The sequence below is a fragment of the Typopeltis vanoorti genome, chromosome 5, assembly GCF_054136105.1.
Source record: "Typopeltis vanoorti isolate ZY-2024b chromosome 5, IOZ_Tvanoo_1.0, whole genome shotgun sequence".
Lineage (NCBI taxonomy): Eukaryota > Metazoa > Arthropoda > Arachnida > Uropygi > Thelyphonidae > Typopeltis > Typopeltis vanoorti.
This window is the reverse complement of record NC_143553.1, coordinates 70,140,735-70,156,575: the sequence shown is the minus strand read 5'-3', so window position 1 is coordinate 70,156,575 and position 15,841 is coordinate 70,140,735. Positions and strand designations below refer to the sequence as shown.

The 15,841-nt window shown below is 36.1% G+C and overlaps 1 protein-coding gene across 1 annotated transcript in view; it reads left to right on the top strand.

Annotated features, from left to right (window-relative positions):
* Nucleotides 1-15,841, top strand: part of LOC150106510 (pleckstrin homology domain-containing family G member 7-like) — a 280,061-nt gene that overhangs the window by 100,347 nt on the left and 163,873 nt on the right. Inside the window, exons 7-8 of the mRNA XM_090393016.1 lie at nt 13-120; nt 10,559-11,002. Of these exons, the coding sequence (XP_090249142.1) occupies nt 13-120; nt 10,559-11,002 (552 nt within the window). The remainder of the gene's footprint in view (nt 1-12; nt 121-10,558; nt 11,003-15,841) is intronic.

Sequence of the window (15,841 nt, the reverse complement as noted above, 5' to 3'; positions counted from 1 at the left end):
CATTGTTTCCAGTTTGATAGGTCAAATAGAGGTAAATCTGAATCACTGGGTGGACTGGAAGAAGTTTTAAGCAGTTTGCAGCCTTCCGAATTTGTGGATGAACATCTCTCGAAATACAAGGTATATAAATATATTTATGGATTAAGCTAATATATTCATTAAAAGTTTAGTGAATGTAACTATAAATATGAACCAAGAGAGAGAATTTTATATATATATATATATATATATATATATATATATATACACACACACACACACACCATATATTTTCAATGTTGATAGTCATTTCGGATATTATATATTATATATATATATTCGGATATTATATATCACTGGTAAGAGACACTAGTGATACAGGCCAAAAATAGAACAACAAGAAGAAAATTTCTTATCATTACAACACAGTCCTGCAAAGTTTAAGATCTGAAAAGGTTTAACTGTCTTATGATATCTTGATAATTCAGATATATGATTATGAAAATGATAACTATTTTTCTCTTTTATGCACAGATTCTTCATAAAATAGCATATACTCTTTTATATGTTTGAATATTATTGTATAAAAATTGTGTTTATTTTTATAGTGACAAAGTTAAAAACTGTATATTATGGAAATAACTAGTATGAAGACAGTTTTTTGCTAGGATAGTTGGCTGTTTGGAATTACAGCTAACGCAATTAAGACTTGAGGCCATTATATTAGATCTATTAATTGCATGATTCTTCTGCCCAGTTTGATTTGCGAGATAAAACACCATAGTTTCTGAGAGGAAAAAACTCTTTACATTCAGATTAAAAAAAACTAAAGTCTCTTCATGTCCTTCACAGGATTCAAAGCTAGGTCTTTCCAACCAAAGGGCATTGTCTGTCAATAGTGACTGAGGTATGGATGTTTCCTTTCTCTCTCTCTCTCTCTCTCAAGAGTAGTGAATGGGTAGAATGGGTTGCTGGAGGTAGTCATGAGTAGTTGATTGATGAATAAGCTTAAGGAGCGATCTGACAGGTATTGTATGAATAATGGTTAGTGTTAGCCTCTACAGAACCTTGAGCAGGATACATATGGACTACTTTACTGAGTAGTCTATGCATACAAAGCAGTGTAAAGTCTCTGAAATGTTGGTTATAAGAACAGATTGTGGGAAGGCCATCCAAAGAGCCTAGATAGGAGGAGGAAAGAGAGATAATCTGATTAAAAAATATAAGTTGGCAAGAGTTCTGAATCAGATTAATGACATAAGAGAAATAATGAGAAAGAGATCATCCCTGGAAGTTGTATAAGGAAGGTATAAGAAAGTGAGAAGTACTTCTGAACTAATACCTGTTCTTTATCATCTATATACTATATTATACTCAGCTGGTGTCCATTCTATGGCATTGAAGCAATCCTATATATATCCAATTCTAAAAAGAAATGGTGATAAATGTCTGCTATCCAGCTATCAGCCTACTGGTCTCACATCAGTTTTCTCTGAAGACATAAGAGAAATAATGAGAAAGAGATCATCCCTGGAAGTTGTATAAGGAAGGTATAAGAAAGTGAGAAGTACTTCTGAACTAATACCTGTTCTTTATCATCTATATACTATATTATACTCAGCTGGTGTCCATTCTATGGCATTGAAGCAATCCTATATATATCCAATTCTAAAAAGAAATGGTGATAAATGTCTGCTATCCAGCTATCAGCCTACTGGTCTCACATCAGTTTTCTCTGAAGACATAACTTCAACACCTGGAGAACTGTCAGCTAATTAGTGACCCCCAGTATGGATATCATCAATCTAGATCCACAAGAGATATCCTGGTATATATCACCTAACTCTGAAAAGGTTTGGAGAAACCTGTGCTGTTGCACTTGACATTTCCAAGGCATTTGATATGGCACTGAGGGTTTCTCAACAAATTATCATCATATGGACTGCCTTCCTCCCTTTGTAATTGGACTGCCAGTTTTTTCTCAGATCAATTTTTCTCAGATAATCTGATATTTAAGTTACAACACATGGGTCTGGATGTCAGATTGGTCAACTGGATTCAGGATTGGCTGTCCAATAGGTATCGGAGAGTTGTGTATGCTGGGACAGTTTCAAGTAGGCAGAGGGTTACAAGTGGGGTCCCACAGGGCTCACTACTGGGACCTATATTGTTTAACCTTTATATCAATGACATTGTCAGTGGATTGCAAGGGGATATTCAGTTGTTTGCGGATGATGCGAAGCTGGGAAGGATTATTAGTAATTGTGCAGATGTGGTAGCCCTGCAAAAAGATTTGAATAAGCTAGACAGATGGGCAAATGAATGGGGGTTTCGGTTTAATGCAGCAAAATGTGAAGTCTTGAGGTTTGGGAAACATCGATGGGATGCTGCATACTCTATGGGTGGAGTTATACTGGAGGAAGTAGGGGAGACAAGAGATCTGGGGTTGATGATTGATAGAAACCTGAAATTTAGAGGATATATTGCAAAGGTGGTGAAGGTAACACAGAGGATTGCTGCAAAAATGAGAAGGACACTGACCTGCAGAGATAAAAGGTTATCATTCCTTTGAATAAGTCTCTGATCAGACCACACTTAGACTATTGTTCTCAGATTTGGTCCCCAGGATTTGAAAGGAATAAATTAACTGTGGAAAGGGTACAAAGGCGGATAACAAAGATGGTTTCAGGACTGTACCATGTTAGTTATGAGGATCGGCTGAGGGAATGTGGACTGCAGAGTTTGGTGGATAGAAGAAGGAGAGGTGATATGATTGAGACTTTTAAACAGTTGAGAGGCAGTTACAGGGTTGACACTAGGGAGTTCTTTCGCTTGGTTGAACAGCGGGAAGTAGTGATGACAAGAGGCCATCCCTGGAAGTTACGAAAGGAAACTGTTTGCAAGAGGGTGAGGAGTGGTTTCTTTGCATGGAGGGTGGTTGAACCATGGAATGCATTGCCTGATGGACTGGTGAGAGTGAGAACGGTCAACGAGTTTAAGGAGTGGTATGATAGACTTTGTGTTTCTCAGGGGGGGGGGGCTCTCCTCGATGAGTCTTGATAGACTTTGTGTTTCTTAGGAAGGACCTCCCATGATGAGTCTTTTGACAAGTCATTCCTATAAATGACTTGCTCTCATTGACTGCAAACCTAATTCCTAGTTTTGCTAATGATAGCACTCCCCACTCATCTGGCAGGTCTTTAAGCTTCAATAGCATCTGTAATAATTTATCATTTGTAATAAATTTTTGATGCTGTGCAAAAAAGGATAATTAATGACATCTCTCTCTCTCTCTCTCTCTCTTCTGAGAGAGAGAGAGAGAGAGAGATGTCATTATGTCTGTCTCATAGAAGATCAATTTCTGCATTGTATCTCTTCTACGAGTATTTCCATGTCTGCTGTTCAGAAGAACTAGCATCTATTATGCTTCTCAGTTCTTTCAAATCTACAGGAACTCAAGCAACAGCTACCCAAGACTTTGCATCATCTGTATATAATGCATGTACCCAATTAATCTTCTCCCAATAACAGTATCATATAGGTTAAGCAATCTTCTTTTTCTACCTATCCCTTAGGACAGGTAGGGCACTTTTGATTAGGGGTCACGGTGAATTAATGCAGCTGGCACACCACTCTTCTGATGCATTCCCTGAGGGCTAGTATTTATGCCTGTAAATTTGTGTGTTCATGGGGCTGTTTGCCTGTTTTGAGAGATAAAAAAAACTCAAATATCTGGGGAAAAAAATCTACATCTCCATATGAGATTGGCTAACTCACCATTTGATTGAAAAGGCCTGATAAAGGTTTCTCATGACTCAAATGGAATTCAAACCAGGGTCTTTCCAACTAAAGGGCTTGTCTGTACTAACTCAGCTATGGATGCTTCAGATTAAACAAAAATAGACTCAGGTGGCATAAAACTAGGAACATTTCTTTTCTGGGACAAAAATTCTTTCTCACGATTTGTAGATATCACAATCAGACAGCCAGCATGCATTATTTCCAGTCATATTATATCTAATCTATTATGCAACCTCTTCAATCCAATTTAAATATACCAACTTGTCATGTGGTAGGTTTGTTCAAAGACTTTTGTATAATTTAGATATATATCAATATATATGCAATTCTCCATTCAGTACATCCATCAACATGGTGTAATATGTAAGTAAATTGCTAATTTATGATCTATTAACAAACTAACACTAACCCTGGCACCGTCCACTGTTCAGTGGAATGCCAATTTTTTTTCGTTCTTTTAATTTAACAGGAAAGTTAATTTAAGTTTCCTGTTAAATTAAACAATATGTACATAGCTTCCTTTAACATTCTCTTAAAACACACTGTGATGTGTCATCAATACCCCCCCCACACACACACACACCACACACACACACACCTTATGAATATTCAGTTTACTTAATTCCTCATATGCATTGTACTCACTTACATTTAGCCATCATTCATTTCTGGCTAGATGCGAGTGAGTACAATGATAGTTTGTACAGTATCACTCTTACTGGAATGAAATACCTTAATGGACTGTTTATAAAATACTTTAATTATATTCTTTATACTGGTTATCTGGCTACTATTACCATCAACTAATATCATTCTCCATTAATAATTTTTCTATACTCAACATCAAAAGAACTTTTGTTTTTTAATGGTATGAATGGTTTTCCTAAGTGCTGCTCATACAGTATTTCTTGTCTCCTTAGCAAGTATTATTCCATCTTCCTGACTGGCTCATCACATTCTTCATATAATTATTGTTTCCACCTTCTGTTTCCATAATGCTCTCTTCTTCTGGTTTATAGCTTAATCTCACTGGTCATCAATTATACACCTATGCACTTTAATTTTTTTGGTATACATTCATATATTTAAGATTACTAACAAATATTCCTTGATTGGCCTCTCTCCAAGCAGCATATCTTTTTCCATCCAATTCCTCATCCCATGCTGTTACTCCAGTTCTACTATTTGAGTTTTCTGTAATCACCTACCTAGTAGTGGCACATACTACCTTTCTGCACAGAAACTTCCCATAGTTATCATCCAGGTGAATGGTAACTTTCACCAACCAGAAAGCACATTTTGGATAATAACATTCTCTCATATAATAATCTAATTCGAGACTCTCAATCCTTGTATGTTCCATTACACATGAAGTGAAGTAGCTATCCCTTGAAAATTCAAGACATTCATTTCCTTGCTTCCAGATGCTATCTCTTCATTCTAACCAATAGTATTGTATTAAAAATCATCCATAATGATCATGCTCCTCATATCACCAAACCAATTTCCCTAAGCACTTCCTTACCATCAGCCTCCACAACTGCAAATCTGAAACAATGCCTCACTAAATATTGCATCCTGACTTATCCACATTGGATACACATAACTCCTGTGATCAGCAGCCCCTCCTCTTGCCCTTTCTATCCTCAGGTAAATACACCATATATTCTTTGCTATGCCTGTCGATAGATCATTTAATCTGCCTTTGTTTCACTTAAACCCATGATTTTCAGACAAGGGAACTGAATCACTGCCATAACTCCTTCTCTCAAGTATTATCATTCATAAACAAATATAGTAACTCATTTTTGTCTGTAACCAATTCAACCTATACCATCTCTTGTGATTCCTGTTCATCAGACCTTGACTTCCTTTTATAAAAACCTCTTTGCATTCTCCAGAGCCAAATGATCCTAATTTATCCTATGCTATCTGCTCTTTACATTGATCTCAACACACACATGCATGCATGTGTGCTGAGATCAATGAATATCATTGTCATCTTGAACAGATGATGATTGAAAAACTTAGTAGCTGGTTAGCATAAATACCATGGATTGATGAGCTGTGGAGAAAAGAGGTTGCCAGAGTATGGGATTAATTGATCAGAAGTCATCTGACATAAGCACTCTAAAGCTGTATATCCAACAGTTAGGCGTATATTAAAATAACTTTTACAGCTTACACATATAACAAAAATTATATAGAATTTTATTCAATAATACAGCCTTTATACTGTATATATATATATATATATATATATATATATATATATATATATATATGACTACTACTATTAACTCGGGGTTGGGATATGTTCATTTTTAATATAAACTGACTAAAAACCCGAGAATTATAACAAATTGAGATTTATTTGAAAACGCAACATGTTTCGTCGAGATTGAATTCATCAGGCATTAAGAACATAGAAAGATATTAAAAGACACTGAAATAAACATTGAGACACTCTAAAGCTATACGATTATAAAGTTATGATATTCGACTGTAAATTACAGTTATTATGAACTTAAGCTATAGTCCGTGTTAAAGTTCTATTGTTGTACACTTGTGCATGTGTGGAACCACGCGATCTCTAGTATCTGATAGTAGAGCTGAAAGAATCAGGCAAATTATAGCTGAGATTATTGTTCATATGAAGAGGGTCCAAGGTGATTTCTTTTGACTCTACACTGTGGCGTTCTACCTCATCATCGCAAATGTGTAGGTTTGAAGTTGTTGTCCAATTTACTTCATGTTGGCAGCTTTCGTTGTTCGTGTTTATTGAAAACAGGACATGACCTGACAGGGCAGTTGCTCTGGTTCTCTTATAAGCGATGTCTCTCTGGTGCTCCTTGAGACGTAGGAGAATAGATTTCTCTGTTTGGCCATAGTAAGGTTTTCCACACTCGCATGTGACTTTGTATACACCTGGAAATTTTAGAAGGTTGTGAGATTGTTTATAGTTGTTGAAACTTGATCTTATTTTTGGAAGAGTCGAGAAGCACGTTTGTATGTTGAATTTCTTATTAAACATTCTACTCAGTTTTTTGGATAGTGTGCTGATATATGGCAAGGATATATAACCTTTGGAGTCATTCTGTGTCTCTACATTTGCTACATTGACAGTGGGATAACTGTTTGTTGATACTTTTTAAAGAGTAGCCATTGCTTTTAAAGGTCCATTTAAGAAACATGTTGCATTTTCAAATAAATCTCAATTTGTTATAATTCTCAGGTTTTTAGTCAGTTTATATTAAAAATGAATATATATATATATATATATATATATATATATATATATACACACACACACACACATACATTATACTTTTAGCATAATTTCATGCTGGTGGAAATGATTCTGTACAGTACTTTAGAAGAGAAGCAAATGATAGAAAAATTAGAAAATGATAAAAGAGAATCAGATCTGTATGAAGGTTGATTGGGTTTGATGCTAATAAGGCTATGGGAATTATTCTTATTACATATGTTCATCATAGCTAACCACTCGGCCAGCCTGGCTGGCCGAGTGGTTAGCGTATCCCCTCCCCAGCCAAAAGGCTGCGGGTTCGAATCCCACTGTGGGAATGGATGTTTGTGATTGTCTGTGGAAATACTAGTGGTGGCAGTCGGCGATAGATGGCTTTGGTGTAGTTGCAGTCAGTTGGTAGATTGTGAGTGGTGGAGACAGAGCTGTAGAGTAGATGCCCTCCCTCGATGAGTCAGTGGACTCCCTGGAGGTAACAAATAATATTATGAATATGAATATGACCTTAATATGAAGGTTGAAATGTTGGGAAATTAAAATAGTTATTTATAACATGCTGTAGAGTCCATAATTTGTGTAAAATGAAAGAGAAAATAACTCTTCTTTCTGACTTCTCTTTCTTCCCTCCAAAGCTATGAGAGTAATCAAGGGCTAGGAGTGAATATTTCCTATACTGTTGAATTTATTACACTAAACAGTTGGAGTCTGCCTTCTCTACCCAGGTACTTGTCACACTTTAATTATGGACACTGTTACTGGTTCTTGGGACCCAGTTATAGTACTAGCCCCAATGTTTAATTATGGTGGGTCAGAGAGGTAACAAGAATTTGCCATCTGATCTGACTTGCCTTCAGCACTGTCCAGAGAGATCTGTCAGCCTGGAAGTGAGAAATTGATTAGTGCAGAAACCATGGAAGTTAGAAATAAAATTTCTAACTTCCATGGAAATTATTGAAATCATCATCATCATCATCATACGTATCAAGGATTTAGGCCTAGTATGGCCTGTTCCGGCCTTAGAAGTCATCGTTGAATCGTTTAAGAGGACGTCCTGGTTTTCTTTTTCCTAATGGCTTCTACTTTAAGGTACAAGCCATTAGCTGGATCTTGTCCTTTAAACGCTATAGTTTTTGATTTTTCCGTTGATATTATCATACCATAATATCAACTTTTTATCAATCAATTAGGAGAGGTGATATGATTGAGACTTTTAAACTGTTGAGAGGTGGTTACAGGGTTGACACTGGGGAGTTCTTTCGCTTGGTTGATCAGCGGGAAGGAGTGATGACAAGAGGCCATCCCTGGAAGTTACGAAAGGAAACTGTGAGCAAGAGGGTAAGGAGTGGTTTCTTTGTGTGGAGGGTGGTTGAGCCGTGGAATGCATTGCCTGATGGAGTGGTGGGAGTGAGAACGGTCAGTGAGTTTAAAGAGTGGTATGATAGACTTTGTGTTTCTCAGGGGGGGGACCTCCCCTCAGTGAGTCTTGACAGACTTTATGTCTTAGGAAGGACCTCCCTCGTTGAGTCTTTTGACTCCTTGGAGGCTTGAATAATAATAATAATAATAATAATCTTTGGATATCTCATTTAGATTTAAAATAGCTTTCTGTAAGTTATCTTCAGAATTTGTAATTATTATTTGGTCGTCTGCAAAGAGGAGAGTGTTTAAGTTAACTGTAGGTGAAAGTTTAATTCCTTGATGTAAATTTTTACTCCATTTTATTATTATTTCATTTAAGTAGATATTAAAAAGAGTTGCTGAGAGGGACATCCCTGTCGGACCCCTTGGTTTATCTCTCTTGTATATAATAGCTCATGATTTAATCTTATTTGTATTTGATTATTTTCATATATACTTGTGACAGCTTTTAGGATATTATTTGGTATTTGTCTTTCTTTTAATATGTTAAATAATATGTTTCTTTTAACTTTGTCAAATGCTTTTTCAAAGTCAATAAATGCAATATGTGTTTCTAAATTATATTCTCTTCTTTTCTCTATTATTAATTTTAGGCAGAAGGCTGGGTCTATACATGATCGTCCTTTTCTAAATCCATTTTGTACCTCTAGAATAAAGTTTTTTTGTTAGAGGTATCATAATTATTTCATCAGTGATTGAGTTTTTAAGAAAAGATATATATAGATTTTGCAATAATAGTGTAGGTCTCCTTATATTATTATCATACAGGTATCTCTGGAGAATGAAAATTCTCCAGAGATACCTGTATGATAATAATATAATGAAGTAGAATATTTGTCTCAACAGTAGTTGTGTAATTGTCATTGATTCTTTGGATGCTCAGGAGATTGTAATGATTTTGCTTCATCAATGATTGCATAGCAAGGAGCACTCCTGTTGTATGGTAGAATCATTGGTACAAATGGATGAGCTCTGATTAGTGTTTTTACATCATTATGTGATGAGCTGAGTTTTTATTATTAATATTTGGCATCATATGCCACAACTAAGGCTATGTGAAATTAGACTTCTTGTATAAGGAGCTGGCAAGGTTACTTTTCAGAATTTTGGGTAAATAGAATATCATCTCAGAAAAGTAATATTTCTTTTCTTTTTCCATAGTAAATTTAATCTGAGAGGGTAGGTTATTCGTTTTAGTTTGTAAGTGATATTTCTGATATATATCTGTCACTTTTTTCCACTTGAAAGAATTCCACCAACAATAAGGCACGTTATCTCTGGTGTGCTGTACTTGCATTGAACAGTTTCCAGGCTAGCTTATAGTTTTTTATCCCATACAGTAGAATGAGTTATTTATTTATTATGAAATATTTGATTGTTGTTTAAGTTCATCAATAAATAAATAGTTTATATTATGTGTATGTGTTAATTATATGCTGTAGCATTCATTTCACTAGTTTCCTGAAAACATTGATATATTCATTTAAATTCATTTCACTGTGATTAAAATTGCAAAATTATTTTCCTGTTCACTAAAATAAAGAGCCAAAAGGCTTCAGTTTGGTGATGCAAATTTATATAAATCAAGTGGATATTAAATCCAGCTAATTCAAAGCCAAATTTAGAAACTATGAAAGCTTCGTAAAAAAAAAAATAAAAAAAATAAATGACCAGAGAGCTTACGGGAATACACTCGGCAGTATTCATGAGTTGCCCTAGCATGGACCACTTAAAAGAGATGAGTGCTTGCCCAAGCATCCATATATTTGCCTTCTATTGATCCATTTTGATAAGGTTTCACTGGTCTGACAGGTGTTTTGAACTGTTTGGTTCTCCCCAGAGACTAGGCAGAAACCTTAAGAGAGCAAAAACTCTTGTTCAGTAATAAGGAACTTGAAATGTGAAACCTTATCAAAATGGACCAATAGACAGTGAATATATGGATGCTTGGGCGAGCGCTCATGTCTTCTGTCTGAGCTAGAACAACTCGTGAATGCTAGCAAGTGTATTCCCGTAAGCTCTCTGGTCAATTTTTAGTATCTGTTTAGACTTGATTTATATATATTTTCCTGTTCTTTTATATTTTCACAGGGAATGCAATGGACAGAATTTGTTGCCCTTTGGGAAGGAAGGAGAAGGTCCAAATGTGAGGAACAAAAACACCGTCCACAACCTGCCAGGTGGCTTTCATTTGCTGATATTACACAGAATTCAAGGACTGTTAACAACCATGAGTACGGTAATCTTATCGAATCACCTTCATCTACTTCAGGTATATCAAGTGCAGAAGTTACTCCGATCAGAAGTCATTGTGAGCTTCAAGACTTGAGAGAATTTTCTTATCAGAATCAGAGTATTGATTCTGGACAGAGCAATGATGGTTTTACAGTGACATTAGATGAAATTGAACATCAAATCCACCGTTTAGGAACACTAACCCGCTCAAGAAATGAACTGAAGAAGCGTGAAGCACTCTGGGATTTATTTCAGAGTGAATGCATGTTTCTTGATGACCATCTGATGGTTCTGAAAAATGTGAGTAGATCATATTTTAGATAAATTTTAAATAATAATTATTAACATCTGACCTCATGCAGTCAGTCAAAAGACTCAATGCAAGAGATCCACACTCTCACATAAAAATATAATCAAACCTTGCTTTAAACACATTTCCAGATTTTGCACTCACAAAAACTTTGAGGCAATTCATTCCACTCACCAACTTCTTACACACCCTTCTTATGAAACTTCCAGAGGTAACCACTTATTCTACCCTTGTCTCCCTCCTCTATGAAAAATCTCCTCCATATTAATCTGGTAACTATCCTTCAACTTATCTCAGTCATATCCTCATCTCCAAGAAATTATTCACAGGGCTCTGCAAATTGCATTCTCTCATTCTGTCTTCATATTCCACATTCCAAAGATCTGACTCCTGCAGCAATTACCATGAAAAAAACTAGATTTCACATTAGCAGCACCCTTATTCACTTCCAGATGACTTAAGTAACACTAACAAAGTTTGGAGTGTCCTTTTGGATGGACAGGATTTAATAAAGAGGACTGGGTGGCAATATGAGGCAGCAATTAGAATTAGGAATGCAATGTCAGATGGTTGTTTGGCTTATTAGTCTAGACTCTAGAGGTAAGTTACTGTATTTGATTAAAAATATCAGGGATGTTAGAAATAACAGAAAAGAGACATTCATCAGATTTTTTCATCTGAAAATTGTTGTATGATTTTGACTGAAGATGGCATGATGACTACAGCACAATGTGAAGATTATAGTATTTTTCACAGAAAAGAGCAGAGATGAAATTCATAACAGTGCTTCACAGTTAAGCATTGTGAAGTTGCTTAACAACTTCACAGTGTTGTTTTTCTTCTCTGGATAAACAACAGAGAGGAAAATAAATAATTTAGTGAACTTACTAATATTTCACTGGATTTCTAAACAGCATCTTCAGAGCCCAAATTACAAATGGTAAACACACAGCAATTACTTAGATAGCTGTAGAAACACTTCAAATCGTAACTGAAAAAGAACTAATATCCTAACAAGATACCCTCTAGGAGCTGGCTAAAAACAAAATGAATTCAGAAAAAGTTAGTCTAAATATGGTCTCTTGGATTTTTATGCAGGCATATTTATCGAGATTAGGAGGTGTGCTTCATAGTTGATACTAATTCTAAAAATAGTCTCTCAGCACAATGATGGTTTTACAGTGACATTAGATGCAACCTAAGTGCAGCACAGTTATCCTTTTTCATTCACACCTGTGAAAGAATGTCCAGAGCATGGTCTGTCAGTCCTGACTTTGCCATACAGATATAGTTTGTGTGCCAAGTCAGGGCAGAAGTTAACAGATCTTCCACTCTGTGCAAAGTCAGCTAAGTTGCAGGCACAAGGGACTTTATATACTCTGAGATGAGGATGAAGCTGATCCTTAGGAGATTGGAAGAAAGTTGCTTGTGGTGTATGTAGTTTGAAAGTGGCTTGGAGATTATATTTGAATATAAGAGATGAGAATAGTTTTGCTATGGTCTTGTATATTGATCACAGGCGAGATTGGAGGAAGGGGACTTTTTTTATTTTGGATTTATGGATGAAACTTGTCAAGTTATAAGACAAATACACAATTTGCATCTGCAAATTGTGTATTTGTCTGGCCAGTTTGCCTGTTTTGTGAAATGAAAAACCTGAGTTTTTGGGAAGGAAAAGTCCCATCACCTCCATATGAGACTGGCTAACTCACCTTCAATTGGAAAGTCCTGATATAGGCTCTTCACTTCTTAGACAGGATTCCAACCTAGGTCTTTCTGACCAAAGGGCATTGTCAATACCAGCTGAGCTATGGAGGCTCCTGTTTTTTTTTTTTTTTTTTGGGGGGGGGGGGTGGATGATGCAGTATTTTATTTATTTTATAGAGGTTTTAGCAAATGGCTAAAAAATGCTATGAAGGTACCTGAATTCAGTAGAAAATAGAAAAGCTGTGTTATTTGAAAAAAATAGCTCTGACTTTTTTGTGTAAGTGTTTTTAGGATGCCATACTGTTGGAATAGAAGTGATTGCTTATGTAACTTCCAGCATTTCCTATGTATATGTTTTTTCTGTTTATTTGGTGAGAATACTCATGTTTTGATAAAACTAGCAGATAACCATATAACACATTCACTGAGAAAAGCAGATGTGTGGTACTGTAAAGCAGGAGACCATAGCAGGGGAAGTCTTCCAGGTATGTTATTGAAGATTGTTTTGATGTCTTTCTGTGAAAAAAGGCATATGACTCAATGTAGTACATACATTGATCTTGATATGGCTGGAACTGATTTATTATTATTATTATTATATGACAATTCCAATCATGGGGGGGGGGGGGGACTTTACTCTGCTACACACAACTACCATCAACACCGTCTACCACCCATCACCACCACTACCACCAACAGTATTTTTTGCTTGTAAATTGCATGTGTTCTGAAGGCTAATTTGCCTGTACAAGGGATAAAAAACAAAACCAAGTTTCCAGGAGAAAAAAACACCTCCGTATGAGATCAGCTAACCCACCTTCAAATGAACAAAACCCATATAAAAATTTCTCTTATAATGACAAGAATTGAACTTAGACCTTTTCCAATTTAAGGGTGCAATATACTGTCATTCTTCCAATTATGCTATAGAGGTGGATCTGCCTTGGTCCAGAAGAGAAGAATGATTTTTAGCATACTTATTGTTACTATAGTGTCATCTGGATGTGTATGAGAGAGATAATAACACAAACAGAAGTTGCAACTAGTAGTTGTTGCAAGAGACCAAAAAACATGACTACCATTTGTGCAAGTGAGTTTTCTGCATTTAGTTCTTTGAAAGTCAGATTTAGAATTTGTGATGAATATTTTGCAGTTGTTGCAGCTTTCATTTTACTGTAATGTGCTGTCTTTTTTCTTTTTTTTTTTTTTTCAGCTGCCTTAGACACCTGTTGGAAAACAAGTTTTTGTATATCAGGCTGGGATCTTGATTGCAGCAAGGAACAAAGGCTTTCATTCCTGCAAAGATAATTTTTGCAAAATAATCAGAGCACATATTTAGGTTAGGAGAGTGGAAATTGTAGGATGATCATGGAAACAGAAGTTCTGAAAGGTTTTCCACTTCATGCTGTTGTAATGCCAAAAAAAAAAAAAAAAAAAAAGAGAGAGAGAGAGAAATTATAGTCTGAGTGTCTAATGAGCAGAGAAGATTGCCTAGTGTTCTGGTTGGTAGATACTTTGTATTAAGTGATCATGTGTAGCAAATAGCTCATCTTCTCTTCCAGCTTGTCAATAGAATTGAAGAAAGGGAGCCCATTATACATCTGAACATCAATCACCTAGAAAGATGAATTCACTATGTACACTGTGCAGATGATGTCTTTGACATTTGGCTGCATCAATTTCATCATGGAGGAGGGGGGGGAAATATAGTGGGCATCCTTCTACTCCTCCATCTGGCCTGCTGACAACTTCAATTTATCATAAACCTGCCTTTGCAGGCTGTTATGTACAACAAGATTCTGCACATCATCCATCTCAAAATATAGGCATAATCAAACTTATTCTTAATAGAGCATATCATCTGCTCCAACTCCTATGATCTTAACAAGAACCTGATACCATCCAGAACATAACATAGCAAGTGGCTTCATCTCAAGCAATACAGTGCATCTTTAACACAGACAAGCCTGTTCCTAAGAACTCCAACTCTGCACATAGTCCATGTCCCATACGTTGGTGGAACCGATATATCCCATACATTTGAACCAAATTCAAGGATCCTTAAAAAGTATAATTTAATGCCTACTTTTTTTTCCCCCTGACAATACTATCCTCCATATTACCTTCCATTAAGGATAAACAGTGTCCTCTTTCCCTCCAAGGCACTTACCAGATTCTTTATGGTGGTTTTCTCTCTTACTTTGGACAAGCAGAATGTTCAGCTTAGGATCTGAAAAACCTGAAAAAGTCTGATCTTGCACATCACTGAGATGATACAGATCACAGAATCATGCCCTTGTGGAATGTATGACCTGTAGGATTGTTGCAGTCCTCATAATGAAAGGAGATCCTACATCTTATTAAGGTGGGCACCATGCTGTTTGTCATACTGTGGTGTCTGTTGACGTCTTTCGAAACAGTGTATATTCATAGACCCTTTAATAATGGTTCAGTTTACAGCAAAAAAAAAAATGTCTTTGTAGACGTCTGAAATTCTGCCAAAAATGCACTCTTCACTCAGATCCAGAGTTAAAGATTGGAACAAACTTTAACAGAGTTAAAGTTTGTTCCAGTTTCTTGAAACTAATTTTTGCCAAGTTCTTGAGACTATTTTTGACAGAAACCTTACATTCCTTGTGCACATTTGTCAACTAAGAAAAAAAAGAGAGAGCACTGAATGTCCTTCACACTCTATCCTCTACAGAATGGGGTACTGATCAATCTTCCTTGCTTAACCTTTATTTTGTACTTGATCAAAACTTCAGTATCGGTCTCTAGTCTACAATTCTGCAAGGGAGAGTACCCTTTGATGGTTGGATCCTGTCCAATACAAATAGCTATAGGTGCATTTTCCACATGCCCATTCAAAGTCTTTATTATTATTATTATTATTCAGGCCTCCATGGAGTCAAAAGACTCATCGTGGGAGGTCCTTCCTAAGAAACACAAAGTCTATCAAGACTCATCGAGGGGAGGTCCCCCATAAGAAACACAAAGTCTATCATACCACTCCTTAAACTCATTGACTGTTCTAGCTCTCACCACTCCATCAGGCATTGCATTCCATGGTTCAACCATCCTCCATTCAAAGAAACCACTTCTCACCCTATTCCTCACAGTTT